This window comes from Poromitra crassiceps (genome assembly GCF_964638095.1).
Source record: "Poromitra crassiceps genome assembly, chromosome: 2".
NCBI classification, from domain to species: Eukaryota; Metazoa; Chordata; class Actinopteri; order Beryciformes; family Melamphaidae; genus Poromitra; species Poromitra crassiceps.
The window spans coordinates 95,842,655-95,868,775 of record NC_139624.1 but is presented as its reverse complement, the minus strand read 5'-3'; the positions used below and the strand labels follow the sequence as shown (position 1 = coordinate 95,868,775).

At 43.0% G+C, this 26,121-nt stretch overlaps 1 protein-coding gene across 1 annotated transcript; it reads left to right on the top strand.

Annotated features, from left to right (window-relative positions):
* The first annotated feature begins 4,697 nt into the window (after window positions 1–4,697).
* LOC310772356 (uncharacterized protein) lies at window positions 4,698–16,833 on the top strand. Its single transcript, XM_083632135.1, has 7 exons — window positions 4,698–5,010; window positions 6,678–6,842; window positions 8,771–8,900; window positions 9,044–9,211; window positions 14,571–14,675; window positions 16,039–16,160; window positions 16,555–16,833. Exons 1-7 carry the CDS (start codon window positions 4,747–4,749, stop codon window positions 16,597–16,599), a joined length of 999 nt encoding a protein of 332 aa, XP_083488261.1. The 5' UTR covers window positions 4,698–4,746; the 3' UTR covers window positions 16,600–16,833.
* The last annotated feature ends 9,288 nt before the right edge of the window (window positions 16,834–26,121 follow it).

The window sequence follows — 26,121 nt, the reverse complement described above, 5'->3', positions numbered from 1 at the left end:
AGTGACAGTGGAGCAGCCCACATATCAAGATGAAACGTTTTATGTGGACGGTGTCGAGGCCGATGACTGTGTTGACTGTGTCAATTCATATGCAAATGAGAAGGACGAAGGATTCGTCACAATACACATAAATGGCAGGTCAACAGAAATGAAAGTCGACACAGGAGCAAAATGCAACGTTATGTCACAAGAGACGTTCAAACATGTGGCTAACGGCGAGCAACTTGTAAAGCAGAGGAAAGCTACAAACCTCGTTGCTTATGGTGGAACCAGAATTTAAACAAACGGCATGGTTGCACTGTCATGCTGCTTAAAGGAGCAACACCACTCATTGCCTTTCTTCATAGTGGACAGAGAGGTGCAACCACTGCTAGGTTTTCGTGCGTGCATGGACATGGGAATTGTCAAATTAAGCCCCGATGTTCATCAAGTCACCATGGAGAGCAACACAGACTTCAACACACAGATTCTTATGCAATATCAAGATCTGTTCAACAATGAGCTTGGAGAACTTCCACTCACCTACTCCATGAAGGTGGACGCCGACATACAGCCTGTGGTCCGGCCAGCCCACCGCATCCCTGTCGCGATGCAGGAGAGAGTGAAAGCTGAACTGGAACAGATGCAGAACATAGGTGTCATAACACCAGTCAGCGAGCCCACTGACTGGGTCTCCTCCATGGTCGCGGCACACAAGAAAGACAAGCAAGAAATCCGGCTGTGTATCAACCCAAAGGACCTTAACACAGCCCTGAAAAGGCCCCACTACCCCATGCGTAGTGTTGAACAGGTAGCAGCTCAAATGCCGGGGGCTACAGTGTTCTCAGTTCTGGACGCTAAGAACTCATTCTGGCAGATACGTCTCGACAAGAAATCTTCAATGATGACGACATTCAGCACCCAATTCGGGCGCTACAGATTTCTGCGGATGCCCTTCGGAATTAATTCAGCAAGTGAAGTGTTTCAACGCACTATGGAGCAGCTGTTCGCCGGCTATCCCTGCTCAGTCATCGTCGATGACATCCTTATCGGAGGCCGGGGAGTAGCTGAGCACGATGCTAACTTAAAGAGAGTGCTTGGACGGGTGAGAGAGGTCAACCTCAAGCTAAATCCAGACAAGTGTAAATTTCGCCTGGACCAAGTAGGATATGTAGGCCATATCTTCACAAGCAAAGGCCTGAAAGCGGACCCCTCCAAGACCGCAGCGATCACCGACATGCCAGTCCCCACAGACGTTGCTTCGCTACAGCGTTTTCTTGGTATGGTCAATTACCTTGCGAAATACATTCCGAACCTCAGTGACATCGCAACGCCGCTGAGGAAACTGACCCACAAAGAGACTGCATGGTGCTGGTACCAGCAGCATCAAGACGCATTTGACCGCCTCAAGTCGTGCCTGGCTGGCGCACCCGTATTAGCATTCTACGACGTCAAGGAGCCAGTAACGCTCACCTGTGACGCGTCATGCTATGGACTCGGAGCCGCGTGCATGCAAAACGGCAGACCAGTGGCGTTCGCGTCACGCACCCTCACGGACACGGAGACACGATATGCACAGATCGAAAGAGAGCTCCTGGCTGTCGTGTTTGCCTGTACAAAGTTCAGAGACTACATATATGGAAAGCCCACGCTCGTGGAGACCGACCACCAGCCTCTGGTGACTATCCTCAAGAAGCCCATCCACACCGCCCCTGCCCGTCTCCAGAGAATGTTGCTCCAGCTGCAACGCTATGACATCAGCTTAGTGTACAAAAAGGGCAAATTAATGTACCTGGCGGACACTCTTTCAAGGGCTCCAAACACAAAAGACTCCCAAAGCCCTGCTGAAAGCAATGCGTTTGAAGTCATGTCAGTGAGCTACATCTCCACAGCCCGCCTGGAGGAACTCAGAACGCATACAGCAGAGGATGAAATACTGCAGGCTCTCAGTGCAGTTATCCAGCGAGGATGGCCCACCAAAATAAGCCACCTCCAGCCTGCTCTCATGCCTTTCTTCCCCTACAGAGACGAACTCATAGTAGAGTCATTATGAAAGGCCACAAGACAATCATCCCCCAGTCTCTGCACAAAGAGTACATCAACATTGTGCACAAAGGGCACCCAGGTGCTGAAGCAACTAAGCGCAGAGCGAGAATCATCATCTTCTGGCCAAACATGTCAGATGACATCACTGAGGAGTTGCTCTCGTGCACAACATGCAACAGCACCAGGCCCCATCAACAAAAGGAACCTCTCCGACTTCACCCTGTTCCAGACCTCCCATGGTCCACAGTGGCCACAGACATTTTCGAATGGCACGGCAAGTACTACCAGGTGCTTGTGGATTCATATTCGGGATGGTTCGAAATCGACCTTCTCCGTGACATAAAATCGTCAACAGTGATCTCCAAGCTAAAGAGACACTTTTCAGTCCATGGCACGCCGCACACTCTCTTCTCTGACAATGCTAGGCAGTACACCAGTCAGCATTTCAAGGACTTTGCCAAACAATGGGATTTCGTGCATACCACCAGCAGCCCTGAATATCCCCAATCAAACGGGCTTGCAGAGAGAGCGGTGCGCAGTGCCAAGCAGCTGATGGAGAAGTCACACAGGGATGGAAGCGATGTTTTCCTCAACCTTCTCAACCTCAGAAATGTTCCCCATGATTCAACACTGGGCTCCCCAGCTGAACGTCTGATGTCACGACAGACACGCGCAGCCATTCCAGTAAGCACCAAACTACTGGAACCGACCCCAAAATGTGCCCAGCAAGTCAACGCCCAACTCCTTAACAAAAGACTCACTCTCAAGCGCTACTATGACAAGTCGAGCCGCCCACTACAGCCTTTATCAGAGGGACAAGTGGTGCGTCTGCAGACTCCAAACGGATACGACAAAGTAGGGACGGTACAGGAAAAGAGCACGGAGCCACGCTCCTACATCATCCAGTCCAATGGAAGGACATACAGGAGGAACCGACGCCACATCCATCGCGTTGGAGAGCCGCCACCACCGCTCCAAGCAGAGGACCCGGACTCCCTGGTCACCAGCCCCTCCACTATGGACTGTACCCCCCCCACACCCCACAGTCCTGAGCCGAACGCCATACGACCACAGGGCGCTTCCCCTCCTCGCCCTGTGCCACGCTTGAGCACTGGGAACAGTGATAAACAGTACACAACACGTTCAGGTCGCACCTGCAGACCAAACCCGAAATATACGCAGTGAAAAAAAAAAAAAAGTAATACACTGCTAGTTGGGAAAAAAATAAAGAAAAAAAGTAAAGGAAATGTTATGCAATGCCTGTTGTGAAAGAAAAAAAGTATATATATAATCTGTATACTGTGGAGTATTGGATGTTGATGTTTTGAAATGTTATGCCTACTGAATATTTGCACTAAATTTCTATGCACTTATGGTGACAGTGTTATGAATAGGCACATCCGTCAAAGTGATATATTATTCCACCTTGATTTGTGTTAGCTATTAAGTCTAAGCCTAAAGTCTAATTTGGTTGTTTTCTAAAAGACTGTTCTGAGCTAAAGGGAAAGGATGTAGATGATTTGATAATCGCATGTCATGGTTGTCTACTATGAGCCGCCGTAGTATTTACATGCTAAGCCAATCAGCGTGCCTCTAGTCCTGTTTGGGTCTGGGTACCCGGTAGCGGGTAGCCAGTCTGTTATCACATGCCAATGTGTCTGTACGCAGCTCTTGATATTAAAACCAGTAATCGGTTCACAGTGTGATCATTGACTCACACACAACACAAAGTAGAAGACTTTACAGTCTCCAAACTGCTACCGTTTTAGCATGTTTGTTTAGCTGCTAAAAGACTCGGGGCTGCAGCGACAGTGTATGGACCTTCCCCAGTCGCTCTCCCCGGCCACCGGACTCGGAGCCTCCTGCCCTTGTTTATCTGTTATTAGGAGTGGCTAATTAAATATATTGATCTTAAACCCACATTCAGACACTTCACCATTATTATAATATTATGCACAGATTAAATTCATACTCACAAAGAAGCACCCAGAATGAACGAGCAGCCGTGTCTTCTCTGGCTCAAACGCTGAAACTTCTTCTTCTTCTTTGGATTTGATCGGCGGTTGGCAACCACCTTAGAGGTGCATTACCCCCACCTACCGGACTGGAGTGTGAAACGTTAGATTGACAGAAAATATAAAAAGAAAATAAAGGAGAATAAAGGTTTCCAAATCCTATCGACTAACCCAGTTTCTTTCAAGTACTTTATTAACTGATTGTATATTCCTCTTACTGCTTTTCCTAGTAACGTCCCTACAGTGAAGTTTAGCTTAGCTTTGTAATGCTGATTTCAGTACCTTCCTCTCCTCATAACCATTGCTCATAACTCTCACATGGGCATTGCGCCGTGTGGTCAGATATGGGATTTCTAGACTACATAGGGGGGGGGGAAACGTCCCCTGTCCCATATGTTACAAAGATTAAATACAACACATTTCATTGTTTTTGTTTTGTTTTTTAGCAAAGAAAACAAAGTTAAAAATTTGAGTTTACTGGATTTGTAGAAATAATGCTTTTATTCCGAAAAAGTGAAGGTGTAGTGTTACTGGTATTCTTATTTAGAATATTATTAATATATTTTCTGTGTGCTTTTTAGACGTGCAGTATTTTATTTTGAAAAAGCCCGACCGGAAGTCTTAGCGGAACATAGGCGCTTCCTAGCTAAAGGCTAGCTCACAGAAAGAACAGCATTCTCACAACACAAGCCTCGAAACGACAACAATGGCCGCAAAACGGTCTAACGCAGACATAGCGTTAGCAGACATAGCGTTAGAAGCCATTGCTCCAAAGAAGAAAGTACCAGCACCCTGGTGGGATGATGCGTGTAACGCAGCGGTGATCTTTAGGAAGAAGGCGTTCACGCGAGCCAAAAAAAGTAATAATGTTAAACATATCACGCAGTACAAGCAGGCCCAGCTAGCAGTGAAGAAGGCCATAACGCAGGCTAAAAGGAAGTACAATGCTACCACCGGAAACCAAGATCAGGTAAGATAAGTGTTGTGGATTACTTTACGGAGCCGGATTTTTTTCTTCATTTTTTAAACTAATGCTAGGTAATTAGGGCCGACCATATAAATGGGCAAAATGGCAAATTAGTGGCCAAAATGAGTGAACACACAATCAGCACCATGGATGGCTCCATTCCTTAGCTACTGATGGAGCTCACCTGAGTAGAGGAGCACAGCTGGAGTCAGTTGGAATCAGCCAGTGAAGTGGACTATGAAAACCCTCTGGGGAGAGAGCAGAGGCTGCATGCCAACTCTGTGAGCTAGGCCTGACTAATGGACTCACACAGGGACGGTAGCCCCTTTTATTACTGTTATATGATGTCATCATCATCTATCTCCCCTCCACAGTCCCTTCCCAGCTGCTGAAACGCCCAAGCAGCCTAAATCAGAGATAAGCTCGTAATTACAAGTGTCACAGAAACATTTCAAAGCCACCTACCAAAGCAGAAGGGTTCATTGCTTCTCTGCTGCGGGGTTAGAAAGCTAAATGCTGCCAAGTGCCTCTTTTTATCCAAATTCTGTGCCGGTGAGATGATGTCATATAGCCCGGAAACAGTAATGAAATGGACTAACAGGGCCGTCCCACTAGTAAGGAAAAGGCAGAGCTATTGACGTTCGTTATGGTCAGTGGGCTAGCTCCGTTTGTGAGGCCAATGCGTAACTTAAACCTGCATTCTATTGAATGACCTGCAGGGGGCGACTCCACTGGCTGCAAAAATAAGTCTGGTTACATGGAAGTGAATGGGGAATTACCCTACTCTGACTTCATTTATGACCTCACCAATAGGGATGTCACAATATATCGTCCCACGATATATATCGCAATATCAAAACGTGACTATGTATCGTTTAGATGAAATCTCATATCGCGAGAAAAGGAAGCTGAACATGGTGGCACTGATCTGCATCTGATTGCTTTTCATTGCTTTGTTTGAACAGACGAGGGACGTTACAGACACGGAGGATGAAAATGGTGAAATTACTCAAATTAGCGTGGAGGATGCCCCGTCAACTTACAAATCGATCGCAAAAAAATATTGTTAAAATATTGTATCGTATCGTTATCGTGAACCCAATATCGTATCGTATCGTGAACTGAGTGTATCGTGACACCCCTACCCAGCAAACACTTTCCTAATGAGTTGTCTCAATCACTAATTTCAAGTCTTCTTCAATACAGCTTGATGTTCATTTAGTACATTTCTGGTTAAGCCTACAAAAATACCTCATCCTTGTGGTACCAGTACTTCATTAGAGGTTGACATTTTTTTATATACCTTTAAGAAATTGTTTAATTAAAAGGGAACTTAGCAGCATTAGTTTATTTATATTTTACAAGATTACATTTGAACACCATTTTTACTGATTGGACCTGAATGGAGTCTGGACCTTGAATGCACCATCAAAACAACACCACCCTGATGGCCGGTGTACTGGGGAAATGTATTTTTAGACGGTGATTTCAGGTTAATGTCACGTTGCATGCCGTAAAGTGATAACGGACGCGGTCGTGTCAGTATCGGGCTTACTGTAAATTAGGCCAGTATCGGACCCGGTACCGATACCATCCGATACCGATATGCATCCGTAGCTCTTATCCTTCATACATTTTGAATGATGATGTTGTGTTCATCATGCCTTCAGGTAGAGGAGAACGAGGACCAGGGTGACTTGACGGTAGATGAAGTGGGAGACCTCCCCGAAGCCTCGGGGGAGGAGGCGGAGCCTGTGACCGTGACCAACCCCCCTGAAGCCTCAGGGGAGGGGGCGGAGCCTGAGGAAACGCCCGCTCAAGAGGACACTCCCCAGGTAATTTCTTATTGGAAGAAGGTGCTTGCAATAGACAGGGCCCCCGCGGGGTCTTAAAAGTATTTAAAAAGTATTGAATTTGAAATTCTCAAAATAAGGCCTTAAAAGTATTGAATTTAGTCTACAAAGGTCTGAATTTTTTTCTTGGAATAAATAAATACCGTAACATCATAAATAACTGTCAAATGTGCAACATCTTTTTATGGTGCGACTACTACTAGGCTCCTCAGCTGTCAGTCAGCCCCTCCCCGCTGCTGTGTAACGTTAGCTGGCTGCCTCACAATACACACTCATGGCTGCATCCGACTCGAGACAACTTTTCAGACGCCCCTGAAGATCTTTCTCAAAAGAAACTAACGTTAGCAACAAATCTGGAGACTTTTTCTGACATGGGATTAACATTACCAGCAAGCAGCAGTAAGCAGGCAATGACTGAAGCCTGGGTAAGTCCCGCTAGCATTGATGCCAAGTAGGGCTGTGAATCTTCACTGGCCTCACGATTCGATTCGATTACGATTAATCTGTCAACGATTCGATTCCACGATGCATCTCGATACAGCTCAAAGTATCACATCCTCAATTTTCTATATTATTACTGCACATGGCTACTTTTTCATCAATTAATACAAGCAGTCAGGTAAATACCAACTTCTTTTTATTTAGGAAGTCCTTTCAAATCCGAGTGCCAACATGAATTTAAACATAAAGGATTCAGCGATTATCTGTCAACAATCCGATTCTGCTGACACCCCTAATGCCAAGTTAGCATCGACTTTTAGCTGTGGTAAAAAAAAAATAAGCACATTTCCAGAGATGGCCTGCAGTGACAACAGAATGCACACGCAGGCTTAGCTAAGGGTCTTACCTACATGTGTATGAAGGGGGCATAACGTTACGCGGGCAGAGTTTTTTCTTTCGTTTCTTCCTCCATAAAAACAAACTGTTACTGATGGGCATGTTATGTAATCGGTGTATGCACCACCACCGTGTAGCAGCGGTAACACCGACTGCTGCAGCAAGCTTCATTAGGAGTGGACAATAGAAGTTGTTGAAGAAAAGGCACTGTGAGGCTATGGAGAGGGGTGGGGTCCAAACACATATTTTATGTTATTAGAAGTACACACACATCCCACAAAGTTATTTTGTATTAAGTATGAATGTCAGTATTATAATAAAATGTATTAAATTCAAGTACATAAGTAAATTATTATTATTTTCTAGGGCTTACTTACTATACTGATTTTCCATTATAGCTGTCATACTTTTGACAGTATGGCAGTGAAGTTGGCATTAGATTTCATTCTAAGTGGTATTAAAAAGGTCTTAAAAAGTCTTAAATGTAACTTGGAGAACCCTGGGGGGAACCCTGAATAGAGTACTGCGGTGCGGGGACGGTGTGTTTTTGTAGGCCAGCAGAAATCAGTGCACTTCCTGGTTCCCTCGTCGGGAACCAGCAGAGTTTGTGTTCAGCGAGATGATCTCACAATGAGGACCCCTTTTATGATTTTTGAAGCGTTTGCAATCGCAGTTTTTTTAAATCGCATTTACGCGTAAAAAAAAAATCATGGCGGGTCTGATTCCTGCGGTATTCTATAGTGTCAGTAGAGTGCGACATGCCACGGCTCTTGTCAGAGCATTTTTGTTGGGGTGAATGCGAGTGGGAGTCAATGGGCGAGACAGATGTTCTGACAAGGGATAGAACTATTTCCACTAGCATTAACACAAACTAGTCCTCAAACTGGACCCTTAACACAAACCAGTCCTTAAACTGGACCCTTAACACAAACCAGTCCTCAAACTGGACCCTTAACACAAACCAGTCCTCAAACTGGACCCTTAACACAAACCAGTCCTCAAACTGGACCTGTGAGCGATGACATTTCCACATTGTGATCCATCATTGTCACCTCCTTGTTTTCTGCTCCTAGGTGGTACCCACAACCGTCACCACGGCAACAGCTGTGTTGGAGACCACGCCTGCCCCAGCAGTGGCTGCAGAAGACCCCTCTCCCTCTACGCCAGCACCCCAGCCAGAAGCTGAGACTATACCTGAGACGGGTACAATTACACATTGCATTCTTTTTTAATTACTTTTTGTGAACGTGACAGCGTCAAAACCGTGCAAGATGCAGTCACAAAACTTTACAGGTGTGTTTTCTGACAAAGATGTGGTGCCTCAACCTGTCATCATTCTCCTCTAGCACCCATGGCCACGCCCACAGAGAGCCGTGGAGCAGGAGGAGTGGAGGAGTCAGTCACCCACAGCCAGGCTGAGGGCCAGGCTGAGGAGGCGTCTGGGAGACCAGAGGGAGACAAGATGATCCAGGCTGAGGAGGACAGTGAGAAGAGGCCTCCTGCTGACACCACAGGTACCAGGAACTTCTTCATCACCGTGGGGGACAGCATTAGCCTAGACCAGCGGTTCCCAACCCTTTCCGACTCATGGCCAACTTGAACATCTCAGAAATGTCGGCGGCCCACATCCGACCGTAAACAGTACGGAGGCCAAATAATGTTTTCTTAGAGCACCTTTGAGTTTAGCGATAAAAGGAGCTGTCCATCAGCACCACACAGATGTCAGAAACTCAAAGTGAGAGGCTGTCTGCAATAGAGAAGAGGCAAGTGATGTAAGCTGGGTGAGCAACGCAATGCATTGTTGAATCCCATGATACGCTACGGAGTAGCGCTGAGTAGGGTTGAGTATGGATATCGATACATGTAACCTGGTGGAACCTCGTCAATGGGCTGGAGACAGCGTACATATAAAGCAAGTATTAAGTAGCCGCGTAATATTAGCTTGCTTCAAAGCTTCTTCCCCCTCCCCGATGGCAAAAGCCTGTTGCTATTTTGCTCAAACTGCCAAGAGATCAGCTAAATGTTAGGTTTCCCCATTTTCTTATGTGGAGAGGCAGCCAAACCAAACTCCATTCAGAAATATGGCAACTAAATGTGGCCCTGCCTATTGGAACATTAAATACCACCAAAACATACAAACATAATATACCTTGTTAGACGCCACTCTCCAATTTGGCATGCATATTATCTCCCAAGAAGCACTTTGTGAATGTCAAATTAGGGGTGGGCGATATGACGATCTTAGATCGTTAACGATTAGAATGGGTCCATGATCTGCCTTTCCAGACAGATCATTAGAATCGCGCTACATGCACTGCACATTCTATCAGTTGCATTTCTATGTCTGAAAGACGCTTCCAAAGTTCTTCCCCTCCCCCTTTTTCACTTGACAAAGTGCAGCAGCACAGCAGCATGGAGGACAACAACACTGAGGGGGGATTGTTTGACACACACACACACACACACACACACACACACACACACACACACACACACACACATACACACACACACACACACACACACACACACACACATACACACTTAACCAGGACAGGACCTCCCGTGACGGGAGGTCCGTCATCCCGGGGACGTTAACAATAGCGTCAGGGACGATGGAAATTAATTTGGGGACGGAGCCGGGACGATAGTTGAAAAAATAAAAATAGCCTAAACACACGCTCTGCTCGTTAAAATGAACGGCGATGAAAATGACCCGAACGCAAATGCAACCTCTTTACAACAACACACGCACACTAAACAAACATGCGGGTAGAGAGACAGACAGGCAGATAGAGTGGAACTCATGGCGCAAAGTTATTTTAATTGCGAGGAGGCATTGCTCTTAATCTGCTGTCATTCTGCCTCGTATTCCCAGGTGAGCTCCGTTTCCCCCTCTCTCACTCAACGCTGTGGTGTGTGTGTGTGTGTGTGTGTGTGTGTGTGTGTGTGTGTGTGTGTGTGTGTGTGTGTGTGTGTGTGTGTGTGTGTGTGTGTGTGCCGAGCCGCAGACAGAGCTGAGAGCTCTCTCTCTCCGTCTGTCGGTCTCTCTCTCTCACTAGCTAATTAAAATGACAACAATCACGTGAAAGATCACCCAACAAAAGCAACAGAAGGTGGACTCAAATCGCAGATAGCCCATATATATTTGTCCCATCGACCAACCCTACTGTATAGCCGAAATAATAGTGAACCAATACATAGAGAGAGATAGAGAGATAGATAACGCAAGATAGATAGATAGATAGATAGATAGATAGAGCATGTGCATGCTTGTGAACATTATTTCTTAGCATATGAATTATTGTAAACTCAGGGTAAATGAACAACATGAAAATATTTATGAAACAAATTGTATTTTAAATTTCCATTACTTTTCCCAGGTTTCTCATGACCATACGAACCCTGAAATCTGTTTGTACTTGTACTGTTCAGTAACTTGCAAAATAGTCTTAAAAACCAATATGAAAAAGAATTGTGATAACATCGTGGATCGTGATCCTGCCTGAAAAAATCGTGATATGATATTTTTGCCATATCGCCCACCCCTATGTCATATCTCTTGTTTGGGAAGTGGTCGGTCGTTTTGCTCTACCTACCGCCCTACACTGTGTATTTTGCCGGCAGAGAACTGCCGAAACATTTAATTATATTTGGAATGTGTGCTTCTTATTGGAATATGTGTATGCCGAATTAGAGACAGGCTTACAAGTATTCATAAAATGTCTATGTTTCCATTAAAAGTCTCAACTTGTATGTTTAAAGCATAAATTGCCGACTTCAAATGTAGCTCGTGCCCATGAGAGACTGACAGGCGGACAGAAGGGACATGAGTCACATGACTGAAGATGGATCAAATGACTATTTTCTATGGATCTTGCGCATTCTATGGCCGGCCGAGTTGTGTTGTCATGTCATGGTGGGTCATTTATAAATGGGGGGATCAATCGATTTGATTAGTCTAAACCAGGGGTTCCCAAAATTTTCCGGCCAAGTACCACTACGTACCAAACCGAATTTCCCAGGGACCACTTCCACTGCGTATACCCCCCCCCCCCCCCCCCCCCATAAAATAAACGTGCAAATAGCAGCAGACAGGCTAAATAACAATATAATGCTACTAGCTGGTTCAAAACGGACACATACCAGTGTTTCCCATACATAAAGGAATTTGTGGCGGGCCGCCACAATAATATTTTGACCGCCACAATAAGATGTTGACCAAATTTTTTTTTTTTTTTTTTTTTTTTTACAGTGCACCTGAACGCAACATGCAAGATATCCGCTGAATAAGTGTCCAATAAATGTTCATGTCATTCTGGCCAATACTTCTGTTATAGCATTTCAGTCTGGAATATGGAATATCTTTCAATAATCTATGATTCAGCTGCTAAATTGTCAAATACCGCCATCTGCTCACTACCCAGGCACTTATGTATGTAGTTAACCTAACTAACTTAACCTAACTAACTATCAGGTGTGCACAACACTGTCAGCCTAAACTCCGGCTGACACCCCAAAAACCTACAATCTGCTACAGAAAAATTTATATTGTTTGTTTATTAACTGGCCCCTCGCCTTCTATCATTTCACAAAAGTGGCAAAGCAAGTTGAGTATCCCTGACCTATAGGGAGAAATTTAGTTTGTCATTGTAAACCCACAGCACAGTAATGATGACATGTTCTTCATAGATCTAGCCTTTTAATTTTGCTCTTAAGCTTTCTCAAAGTACACCAAATTCATGCATTTTACTTTAAAATGTTTAAAAAAATCTCTAGGGGGTCTGTGGTCCCCCACCACAAATACTCAAAATCCTGTGGGAAACACTGCATAGACACACACAACTGGCAACATTAGGCTGTGTGACACCTTTGAAAATGTTTTTTTTCCCCTCGCCAAAATTTAGCCAAAATGGTTGGTACAAATCGATTCCTTAAAGTCGAACTGAACGCGTTTGTCACGTGCATTATGAGTCCGTTTCAGACTGAAAACATAGTTTGTCTAAGATGACAGGTTGAGAGGCGGGTCATAGTATCATGTCGATGATTTTATTTGACAATTCTGGGGACTGGATTGGGTTTTGGCCAATCCTGGCGTGTTCCGCCTCCAAATCGAGTGGGATTCAGTGTGTTGTGGCGCTCCCCTCGGGAAGAGCCTTTTGACGGGAGGAGTGGAGCTCAGCGAGCCGCAGGCTGCCAGCTGCCTTCGTGTTGCCGAGCGGAGAGTGCAGCACGTCAGCCTGGAATCTCTGAAGTGCGACCCCTGACAACCAAGCTCTCGGATGCGCGCGCCATTATCGCTGCTGTAAATGCGATATTCCTGGAATGCGCGTTTTAACGAGCCAGTTACATTTCTTTGCATTCTTAGAGATTATAGTTTTTGTTTTTTGTTCATGTTTCTAACAATTGGCCAAGTTAGTAGTTAGTTTATGGGATAGGAATTCTGCCAGATGACAGGCACTAGGCGCCATTTTCTACTTCATTTGGAAGAGAAAATTATCCTGAAATGAAGATTTGATTGACAGCTGCATGACGTGATATGATTGGTTGAAATGGGGTAGAAATTTGATAGTACTAGGTGACGTCAGCAAACTGTACATTACTGTTATCAATGAAATCTTGAAAAATGAACTTTTGATGTGAAGTGTGAAAAACTAAAGATTACATTGTTGTGATTTGTTTGGCATACATTATTAAATAGGTGCACTGCATACCCAGGTATTTGAACTAAAAGAAAAGAAAAGTCATTTTTGAGTTCAGCTCGACTTTAAGTCTTCTAGTTTCATATGATACCAGAAACTTCACTCTGGCTTTAAAACTGAGCCTGCTGCAGCCTCTGAAAGTAAATGTTCTAAATTGTGATATTTCCCAAATATCGTGATATTTCCGAAAATCGGTCCAGTCCAGCTATACTCCTCAGGGTTAATGTGTATTATGTCAAAACTGTTTTGTTGTTGTTGTTGCAATTCTTTGGCGGTCCGCCCACAGTTTGGGAACCAATGGTCTAAAATAATCGACAGATGAATCGCTAATGAAAATAATACTCGTTAGTTAGTTGCAGCCCTACTCAGCATTGGTAGTCTCTTAAAACTGACGGTTGGCTCTCGGATTTGACAAATGATTCCGCCTGAACGTCTGTACGTCGAGCACGGAAAAGTTGGTCAAAATGGAAAGGAAAACTCAGGGAAAATAATGAGCGATGATAGGGGGATATCCCGGAGGCGGGACATCCGCTCATATTCTCCAATCACCTCCATCGGTTCGAACTTCCTCCGGTATGAAGCGCCCGTTACCCCCACCCCCCCAACTTCCGTTGTCCATGTTCTGTGGGCGTGAATTACAGACTGTCTAAGCTGCATTGGCAGAATGTAGATGCACATGACAGTCTGGCTTGAGATACTACATCGTTGTTAACGTCGTGTGCCACATTGTTGACTCTTTGTTCCACATTTGCTTTGCTGGGATCTGGTCGCCCTATAGGCAGCACACAGGTGTGAATCGGGCATGATAAACAAATGTAAATTGATTGTGAATTTGCTGTCTATTGTATGCTGTGAATTCCAATTGACTATGATTGTTTGGCACTTCTTGCCTTTGTTTTGTTTTTGTTTTCACCATGTTCGAAATAAATCTAATCTAATAATCTAATCTAATGTGAAGCAGGGTGTGACTGAAACACTGTCATGTTTAGATGCATCATGGAAGTGAAAACATGTTTTAGAAAGACACTCTTTCTCACTCTCTCTCTCTCTCTCTCTCTCTCTTCTCTCTTTCTCACTCTCTCTCTCTCTCTCTTTCTCACTCTCTCTCTTCTCTCTCTCTCTCTCTCACTCTCTTTCACTCTCTCTCACTCTCTCTCACTCTCTCTCTCAGCAAAGCGCGAGAAGTCTGAGGATGTGAAAGACAACAAGGAAAAGTGTGTGAAGAAACCAAAGACAGAGGACTACTCCCTCCCTTTTAACCCTAACAACCCAGTCGGTGAGAGACAATTGTTATCATTGTGCTAGAAATATTATTATTATTAACTTTTATTTATTAATACACTTACTCATTCATTTTAACCATTTATTTTTTTACATTGATTTGATAGTTGCAATGGAGGAATTAAAATTAAAGTACAGTGGGCTCCGGGGCTATGACTTTTCCACGCCCCCCAAACACCATCATGACTCCACTAATTACCCCGTCCAACCTGCACAAACAATTGACACAATAATGCATCAACAGTCACTCATGACTGCAGTTGCGGCACCAAATATAAGTCATATAGACGGTTTCAATTCGACAACATAAACATTCTAAATGGCCCCAGCTTACTTCCTGTTGCAGTGTTTGCTGATACAATAACTGTCAGGGAATAATCCAGGTTTGAAAGGGTTGCCTAGCAACCTAATTCCATGAAAACAATAATCATTTTAACTCCATAGCACATTTTCCCTAGGTCTGTGGAAGGCTCCTCCCCCAAGAAATGTTTTCAATTGAAAATGCACAATTATTGCACAATACATTTTTGGTGCAAGATTTAACCATTAATGACCACTCTAGAATTGATAACAAACAGTCACAAATCCCTCCAAAATACCACACTAAGACCTTGTGGAACACCATAGAAAAAAATGTATACTGTGATTTGGTATCAAAAACATTTGACATTAACAGATTAAGAATTGCATCTTTTGGCGATTGTGTGGCGAGCACTTCTGTTCTGGAAATTGCTCAGAAAGCCCCTTATTGTCAATATATCGGAAAGCCACACATCCTCGGAATGTCCCAGGTCTCTAGTGTGTGGTTGTAAAGATTAACAAGGCTGTGATGATCCTAGAGGTCACTATAGGTCATTTTATACAGCGGGGTCAAGTTTGGAAAAATGGTCTCACTACAATGAAATGACTGCTATGAGGACTAACATCATCACACATGAAGTCTCAGCTTTCCTGTCATACCCAATTTGTGCAATTACAAGACTGTTTAGGAGCCCCAGTATGCAGAAATATTGTAATAGAATAGAATAGGTGAAAATAACACATTTACCTGTATACTGCATGCAATAAACTGCTTGTTTTTTGCCAAAAACTGCATGTCTGTAAAGGGGAGACTCATGAGTAACCATAGAACCTATTCTCAGTCAGATATATTGAGGTGAAAGGTCAAGGGGCCTCTTTGAAAGTGTTATTTAGCCCCCTGCCCAACCAGCTAGCATGAGATGGTTCCACTGGATGCCTGGCTTAGGTCTTCTACTTCACATGAGAACAGTAGTATCTTCACTCCAGCTTTAAAACTGAGCCCGCTACAGCCTCTGGAACCCAGTAATGTTGGTACCCCCCCTTCATTGCTTCTACAGGTATGGAGTTTCTGGCCACGATGTCGGGTTTCTTCTGCCTGGGGTGCAACCGCTTCTTCACTGGAGACAAGGAGGTCCAGATCACCCACTGCAAAAGCCTGAAACATTACAAGAACCTGGAGGTAGGGCCCCAATGTTCACCTATCACAAGTTAAGAACTTGAACCCTCATCTCCAAGTTTAGGGAAGCTCCAAATGAGGAATAGTTTAATCTCAATATGATTTAGCCGACTAAAACTTGCCCCAATGAAGAGAATGCAGGGGTTCCCAACCTTTTTTGGCTTGTGACCTGACCCCACTTTGACGTCACAAAAAGCTATCGAAAACTCAGAATTTTGACTCTCCCCCCCCTCAGATTTCTGACTTTAATCTGAATGCTGACTTTAATCTCAGAATTCAGACTATTTTGTTTGTTTGTTTTTCAAAATTCTGACATTGAACTCAGATTATTATTTTTTTCTCCCAGAATTCTCAGAACTCTCTCTCTGATTCACTTTTCTTCTTTGTTCTTTTCCAGAAATATTTGCAGAGCCTGAAGACTATCAAAGCTGCCTCCAGCTGAACTGCCTGTGAAGTCCTGGCTGACTGAATTTATTCAATCCGCTCTTTTTTAAATTATTATTATTATTTTTTTACATTGTCAGGACAGGACTTAGAGTTCCCCTGCATATGGATGTCAAATATCACACAGGGTTTTGTTTTTCTTTATAATTGTCATCAGTGTGCACGGAGTCCTTTCTCTTGCATTCAAGTCTTTACTGTGGAACAAACTGAACCTTGGTAATAAAATAACTGTTTCTCGTTTACATTGTGTCCATGGAGGTTTTATCGAGAAGAACAGCGAGGCCAGGTCACGTGACCTTCTTTTCTTTACTCTCTAAGAAAGGAAAGCAGGTTCCATACTTATGACGCTGGTATGCCTAACCTGGAAGAGGGCTTGACTTTGGCACTCTATGGTGTGGGGTTTTGAGGCACTGAATGAGGTTATTATATATATACGGTATATATATATATATATATATATATATATATATATATATATATATATATATATATATATATATATATATATACGGTATGTTGTTTAAAATACTGTAACGAATCGGGTATTCGTTCAAGGAACCGGAGACTTGAAGTTGGTACAGGCTTTTATTCTTGGCTTCACAACAGCTCCCAGCCGCTAGCTTCGCTGCTAGCTCTTCATGCAACCACCCGGTCAGCTCGCTCACATAGTCTGACTGACTTCCGCCCCGGCCGCTGGTCACATATACACCCTTCCCCCTAGGAACACACCCACACATATCAGTTCCTAGCTACACACGGAAACCCCACAATACACGTCAAACCCCGAATCGCTACAATACATACTACAGCATGCGCTGGGACGCATCGTCAGTGATGTTAGCTGGGGTTGTAAGGTGTTTCAGGTCTGTCAACATCATACACCCTCGCCCAGTAGACCCAGCGATGCCGATTAAGACCCCGACCCGCGTCCCAGAAGCAGCCGCTCACGGATCAGCCCTCCTACTCTGTCTGCAACGTTGCCCGCGGAAGGGTTGATCACGCCCAATCTGCTGCAATAGAGTTAGTGCTACACCGCAGTATTGAAAGTATATATATATATATATATATATATATATATATACAGTGCCTCAAAACCCCACACCATAGAGTGCCAAAGTCAAGCCCTCTTCCGGGTTAGACATGCGAACCAAGGGGTTTTCTGCCGTTTTTCCATAAACATTTCATAAAAATGCTTATAAAAATAGGTTTTCTTGGTCAAACCAAACAATTCAGCTAAATTTAGAATCAGGAGAGACCATAGAAGATTTCACTTGGAAGGAGACCGACCGTAATATTTAATATGAAGAAAACTAAACTATAACAAACATGGTTTTTAATCATATTTGTGTGTCTAAGAAATATTTTACATTGACAGCAACATTACACACTGGTTTTATGTGTCAGCGTGCGTGGAGTATGTCCCTCTATGTGTCTCAAGCAGTGGTCTCAAGAGTAGTGGAGCTTTCATCATTCTGTGATTGGCTCTCTGCTGGCATCTAGTGGTTTAAATGGTCAATTATCCCAAATATTCAGGTTTGGGTGATTGTGAATGATATTTTGGCATCTTATTTCTTCAAGCTGAATTTTATTTTGGCCAATGGTACAGAGCTGGAAACGTTTTCTTAAGGCATGTGCTATATGTGTGTGTAAATTAATGCATGTATGTATCCATGTGTATGCATATGTTTACATATAACGTAAAGGTATAAGGGTAAGGGCATTTAACAAGCTAGTTAGCTTCAGCCCTAAACCCTTTCGGTCAGCCTTATGGATCTTTTGTTTTCTGTTTTTTTCTATTCTGTGAATATTCTTTTCTTTCTGATCGAAATAAGCTAAACTAAACTAAACTAGCCTACTAAACTAAACTCGTGGAAAACCAGCCCGAATTATGTCCCCCCCCCCCAATCCCATTTCCCCCGCATTCGTAGTAGGTCTACAGGCCCCAGAGATTCACACCTTCACAGCATTCAAAGCAAACAAAGCCTCTAAACCCCCCACCTGAAGCTACTACAATGGGGGGGCCGCTGTGACGTCATCACATGCGCTATTGTTATTTACAGACCGCGGCCCATGTGATCGATCACCAAACGTTTTCTGTAGAGATTCAGCAGACCTCCAGGAGGAGTGGGACTATAGACCTCCAGGAGGAGTGGGACTATTATAGGCCTCTGACCAGGGTTTCTCTGTGCTCCGATCCAGTCTCCAACTCCTGCGCAAGGACAACTTTGGAAACGCAAAGTCTCTCCAAGTAAGTCTGAATCATCTGTGCAGAATGATTAGAGTAGCCTATTATAGCCTTGTTATAACTGAGGACGATGGGGCTAGATGATCTCCTTTGTTTATTGATTAGGCCTATAGACTAGTGAGTAGCCTACTCTGCAGTCTGAGCCCCTCACCCCCCACCCACCTCTCTCTACCGACTGCTCTATTCATCTCCGTTATTACACTCAATCCCAAATTCTCTCGTATCCAATTTATTGCGTCGGAGCAACACACGCACGCACGCACACACACACACACACACACGCGCGCACACGCACACACACACACACACCATTGGATGTAGGCTAGACCAGTGGCATGCTGACACACAACCTTGCCCTACTCAGGAGCCACATTGGAAAACATATATTTGAAAGAGCCACAATTTAAAAAAAAATCCCTTTCCTCCATTTTATTTATTTATTTGTTAGTTTATTTATTGATTTATTTTAGGTAGGACTTACAAAGAGCCACAATACCCAATTGGCTAAAGATTTCCTTGGGTTGAGTATCACTGTATTAGGCAGACAGGTTTAAAAAGCTGTGTGTGTGTGTGTGTGTGTGTGTGTGTGTGTGTGTGTGTGTGTGTGTGTGTGTGTGTGTGTGTGTGTGTGTGTGTGTGTGTGTGTGTGTCTGTGTGTTTGTGTGTGTGTGTGTCTGTGTGTGTGTACTTTACAGCCCCCTTTATCTAGAGGTGACTATATCAATTGTGATTCTTCAGAGGATCAGACATTTTGAATGACAGCATCTCGCACACTTGATTCCTTCCTGCAGGGCAGCTTGCTGAGCCTCCAGCGGGTTTTTACTCAGGTGTGTAAATTGAGTCGCATCACTAGGACTGGTCATCTATTCTATAACATCGATATCGTATCTGAGACTAGATATTATCTGGGATTTTGGTTATTGTAGTATTGTGAAATAACTTAAATGTTATGTCTTCCCGGTCTTAAAGGCTGTGTTACAGTACATTTTCTGAACAATGATATCCACTAGGGATGTCACAATATATCATCCCACAATATATCGCAATATCAAAACGTGACAATATGTATCATTGAGATTAAATCTCATATCGTGAGAAAAAGAAGCTGAACATGGTGGTACTGATCTGCATCTGATGCATGCTCGCTCTCCTTTTCATTACTTTGTTTGAACAGACGAGGGACGTTACAGACACGGAGGATGAAAATGTTGAAATTACTCAAATTAGCGTGGAGGATGCCCCCTCAACTTACAAATCGATTGCAAAAAAATATTGTTAAAGTATCGTATCGTTATCGTGAACCCAATATCGTGTATCGTATCGTGAACTGAGTGTAATGTATGGTACTGATAGAGAAAATTTACATCACATTAGCCTTTATTTGGACAATCACTAGTTATTAATATATTCATATACATTTCCATTTTAGTTACATATAGTTATGACACAGACATATTTCATAGTTAGATGACCTGTGTACATACACAGATAGACGTCATATTTAGATAACCTGTGTACATACATATCCACATTACCTATTACTCATCGCTGTGTACTAATGATGATCATTACTAATTATCTACATTTTCTTGTTTGGAAATAACTTATGAAAGCATATATAGCCTAACTAACCCCCCAAATATTGTTACATTATCAATATCAAGGTGTTTTTTTCTAAAATATATCGGCCAGTCCTACGTCTCACCATCTTGTGTCAACTTTACTCTGAAAATATGTGAATGGCCCCAAAACGCATTGAAGAAGGATTGCAATCGGATCAGCCAAACCACCTCCGGAGGTGGTCAGGGATGCATTGTGTACACATTGAACACAAGTGTAAATGCAATGTGTGTTTGAGTTTGTGTGTTTTGTGTTAACCTGCTTGCATCAGGTCATAGAGAACGGGGACGCCACGCTGTTCAGTGAGAGTGAAGCCATGACGGAGAGCGAGGAGGTGTCTGGCCAGGAGGCTGACATCGCCCTGGCTCTGTCCCACAGCGCCAGCAACAAGGACTCATGTAACTATTTAATAACCTATTCTATATTCCATTTATCATTAGATGATAATGATTATTAGGGTATAATTAAGCAATATAGCATGAGAGCCAGTGTGTTGTGCCAAATATATCCCCCTGATCAGCTGTTATCCCACTCGGCCTGCGGCCTCGTGGGATAACTGCTGAGCAGGGGGATATATTCCACAACACACGCAGCTCGAGTGCTATATTGCTTTTATAAAACGGTTTCCAAGTATGATAATATAATAATAATAATAATACTATAAGTCCGACTCCGACTGGCATGTCATTCTGATAGTCAGTTGAAACACTACTGTAAGGCGGGACCGCAAGAACATGCGGGTGATTTGATTGGATCGTTCTGGAGACTGAAGTTGACATTGGCCAATCCTGGCGCTTGCTGAGTAGCTGAGAGATTTCTGCAAAGCCCGACACCAACTAACGTTACGGGGTTAAATGCGGGGTTAAATGCGGGGTTAACAGCCTTTCTTTTGCAAAGAAGACATTAGCCCGCATCTATTCTTGTACAAAACATCATTTTCTGCAAAGTATTAGTAAAGTTATAAGCAAAGATCGATTCACAAGGATCTGACAGCTGTCTCCGCCATTTTTTTTTCCTACGTTGTCATTTGAGGTAAGCCTTATTATTACTCTCTTAGTAAGAGAGTTGCCATGGCAACCAATAACCCATGGCCATGGGTTATTGAACTCGGTTACTGGAATTATACAATGGCTGTGAACCAATCAGATTGCTTGATTTGAGAGAGCCGTTTTATAATAATATATATAGGCTATATCATATCTATATATCATATATATTATAAAGTAGTAAAAGTGTTTAGCATGGATTTGACATGTTTTATTTGCACTTTGATATGGTTCAAAGGTAACTACACCTCCATTGCATAATGTTATCACTCCTCTAGATGTTTTAGATAGGTATTGATTAGTTTTGTCTTGGCAGTGTCTGGCATTGTATTTATCTATATTATGTATCTATGTTTTTTCTAGACTTCAATTGCGTCAATGGGACAGTGAAGCAATGTGCAGTCCGCCTTACAAGGTTAACTGGTAAGTCAGTTCATTATGACTATATCAATAATAATAATAATTATTATTATTACTACTACTACTACTAAAAATATAATTATCATTTATAGCTTTGCGTGCTCTTCTAGCATGCGCTTAACTGCTTAGTGAGATTATTATGATTGTTGGCCATTATTCTTTTTATTGTTATTATTATTATTACTACTACTAGGCTACTACTACTAATAATAATAACGCAGATTTGTAGACTACCAGAATATATACAGACATTTTTTATATTTAATTTAAATTCTTATTTAGAAGAGTACAGGAACAAAACAAACAGGCTCAGACACATGAAGGAAAAGAAAGAAAAACATACATAATATCAACACTCAGTATTACAATGTGGTGCTACCAGCCACATGGGGTGCTTATGTAGGAAATGTTGTGTATGGGGTCCCACGCAAGGGGTCTGTGAGGAGCCAGGCGGGCAAATCACTCGCCGCCCCTAACCTCATCGTGGTAGGCCAGAAACAGGTCCCAAATCGTTAGAAACTTCTTAAAGGGCTCATTATACTCGAGCAAGCTCCGTGGGGGTGGAGCTCCGCAAGTCACTGTGCAGACCTCGCGCTGGGGCAGATGCTATTATACTCAGAAGTGATCAGCCAAGTGATCAGCATGTATTGTACAATGGTAATAGTGAGAACAGCCCGTGAAAAGTCGCAATGAAACGCTATTATGTGCAGTACTGAGTGCGCTTTCACTCTCAAACGACCGCACATCAGCACATGAATGAATCACCAAACTTGTTTTTACTGAAAGCCGTTTTAGTTCTCAGCCCTGATAGCCTACTCTGTGCTGCTTTTAAACTCTCTCAATCATGCTCTCAACCAGTGTTGGGAACGTTACTTTAAAAAAGTAATTAGTTATAGTTACTCACTACTTGTTCCAAAAAGTAACTGAGTTAGTAACTGAATTACTCTATAATAAAAGTAACTAGTTACCAGGGAAAGTAACTATTTGCGTCATCTCCACCTTGAAAATGCCAAATTTTCATGGATTGCTGCAAACCTGAGGGTACACTCACGGGCCCCTCAGGCCGACCAAAACGGGCCGAGGCCGGGCTTGTTTTTTATTTATTTTGAATTAATAGGTCCGGGGTCAGGCCGTTTCAATAATTCAATTAAATAATGTTGTATTAGCGTACTCGCTTGATTTTACACAGCGGAGCACAGTCAGACAAAGAGGAGGAGAGGTGCACAGACACTCCCATAGCCACACACAGACCCTGTCCGTCCATGTACAGCGAGCGGACAGCTCCCGAACACAGAGAGAGAGAGAGAGAGTCAGAGAGACAGACAGAGAGAGGCTGCGCAGGACGGCCGCGCGGCGACGCAGCACGCGGAACAGAGAGGGAGAGAGATGTGTCATTATATCGTAATATTGGCTTCGGGCCTCGCAACGGGCTGGATCGGGCACGGGTCTGCATGTCACGGGCCGGGGAGGGCTGGGCCGAAATGTCAGCCCCGCGCAGCTCTCTACTCCGGACTCGCCATTTCTGCTGCTTCCTCGAATCTGTTTGGTGTGTCTGTGTGTGTGTCGCCCGTGTCCTGACTCCTGGCTCGTGTGTAACACTGGCTCCGATTGGCTACCATGAAACACATGACTCTGCCTTAGCCAATCATAATCGTTTATCTCGTTATAACCCACCCCGTCTCCTCACTTGACAACACTAGTGTAGGCTACGGGTAGTTTACTCAATCATTTCATAGTAACGCACCGCATTTAGCGTTCAGTAACGATAACGGCGTTGTAACGACGGAAACAGTAATTAGTTAGATTACCCCGTTACTGAAAAAATAACGGCGTTACCTAACGCCGTTCTTTTAAACGGCGTTATTCCAAACACTGCTCTCAACACAACACATTTACTTGGTGAAATGACTAAAAACAAACAGTTGCAAATCAAAGTTTATAGCCTACCACATGGGTCAAGAAATGTGGGGAAAACACAGCTCAGTGTTCAGGGCTCAGTGGCTTGAAAGCGGCCATGTTTGGAGAGAAGCCGTGCGTTGCTCGCGCTGTGAGAAAAAAAATCAGGCACACGGTGGGCGCCCTACGGAGGTAGCAAATAACCACGCCCAACAAATTTACGGCATTTGACGCGCCCGGCCCTCGCTCCACCCCCGCGCCCTTCACGGCATGGTGAGCATCAAGCAGCCTTAAAGCAGCCTTAAGTGAGTTGGTTCTCAGTGATCTGAGTCTCTCCATAATCTCCATCCTTATAACAGAGCTGTGGTGAAGAGGGGGGCTTCCATTCCTTCAGAATGAGTTTTTTGGCAACAGTTGTCCTCAGTGTCAGAGACTGTTGCACAGCTGTAGGAAAGTCCAGAGAGGTCAGATACAGACTTTTATTAGCTTCCATTTGCATGTAACTGTATTTAATAATCTATTCTATATTCCATTTATCGTTAGATGATGATAATGATTATTACGATATAATAATATATATCATATCTATATATCATTATATATTATAAAGTAGTAAAAGTGTTTAGCATTGCACTTTGATATGGTTAGAAGGTAACTAAACCTCCATTGCATAATATGATCACTAGCTTTGTCTCAGCAGTATCTGGCATTGTATTTATCTATATCTATCTTTTTTCTAGACTTCAATTGCATTAATGAGCCAGTGAAGCAATGTGCAGTCCACCTTACAAAGTTAACTGGTAAGTCAGTTCATTATTATTATATCAATTATTATGATTATTATGATTATTATTATTACTACTAGAAATATCGTGCACTCATACAGTATATAGCTTTGCATGCTCTTCTAGCATGCTCCGCGCTTAACTGCTTAGTGAGATGATTATGATTGTTGTTGTCATTATTATTATTATTACTACTTATTACTACTACTAATAATAATAACAACGCAGACTTGTAGACTACCAGAATATATACAGACTTTTATTATGAAACGAGATATACAACGTTAAAGTACTTAACGTTACCTGTACATAGTTGAGTTGAAAGTTGAGTGAAAGTAAAATAAAGTAAAAATCACTATGTTCTGTGTAAGATAATTGTTTAAGGAATATATAATGAATTCTATTTTTAAAATGTTTTGCAATGAACATCAGGTTCACAATCTTCATTATAAACTGTTTTGGGTTGAAATGCTCCAGATGTTCAGTTTGAACATGTTAGAAGGCAGATATCACCTCAGCTCTCAACTTTGGGGGGAAAAAACATAATTCTGTCTATTTTCTTACAAAGGGCCAAATAATGAGCATGACAGCGTATTTGGAGAGGATGTCGTCCTTGTGAAAGAGGTAATACATTTGGTTCACTGTTTTTCTTCTGCTTTTATATCTACTAACATGGAAAAGAAGCAACTTTGTTAAAAAGTTAAATTCTGTATGACTTGGTTATGCTTACTTAAACTGCGTCTTGTGATTTGTCTGTAAATATCTTCAACTCCACTTGACAATGGAAACAAAACAAAACAGAAGCATTGCTTTTTCAACACACCAGTGATATGATATCCACAAAGTACCTGCTTTTTCAACACCCCAGTGATATCCACAAAGTACCTGCTTTTTCAACACCCCAGTGATATCCACAAAGTACCTGCTTTTTCAACACCCCAGTGATATCCACAAAGTACCTGCTTTTTCAAAACCGCAGTGATATCCACAAAGTACCTGCTTTTTCAAAACCGCAGTGATATCCACAAAGTACCTGCTTTTTCAACACCCCAGTGATATTCACAAAGTACCTGCTTTTTCAACACCCCAGTGTTATTCACAAAGTACCTGCTTTTTCAACACCCCAGTGATATTCACAAAGTACCTGCTTTTTCAACACCCCAGTGATATCCACATAGTACCTGCTTTTTCAACACCCCAGTGATATTCACAAAGTACCTGCTTTTTCAACGCCCCAGTGTTATTCACAAAGTACCTGCTTTTTCAACACCCCAGTGATATTCACAAAGTACCTGCTTTTTCAAAACCCCAGTGATATTCACAAAGTACCTGCTTTTTCAAAACCCCAGTCATTATTGACAAAGTACCTGCTTTTTCAAAACCTCAGTGATATTCACAAAGTACCTGCTTTTTCAACACCCCAGTGATATTCACAAAGTACCTGCTTTTTCAACACCCCAGTGATATTCACAAAGTACCTGCTTTTTCAAAACCCCAGTGATATTCAC

Excerpts from the sequence above, each read along its gene's own strand:
- LOC310772356 (XM_083632135.1), top strand. The coding sequence starts at position 4,747 with ATGGCCGCAAAACGGTCTAACGCAGACATAGCGTTAGCAGACATAGCG. Across the intron at positions 5,011-6,677 it reads CCACCGGAAACCAAGATCAG|GTAGAGGAGAACGAGGACCA; the intron begins GTAAGATAAGTG and ends TCATGCCTTCAG. Across the intron at positions 8,901-9,043 it reads TGAGACTATACCTGAGACGG|CACCCATGGCCACGCCCACA; the intron begins GTACAATTACAC and ends ATTCTCCTCTAG.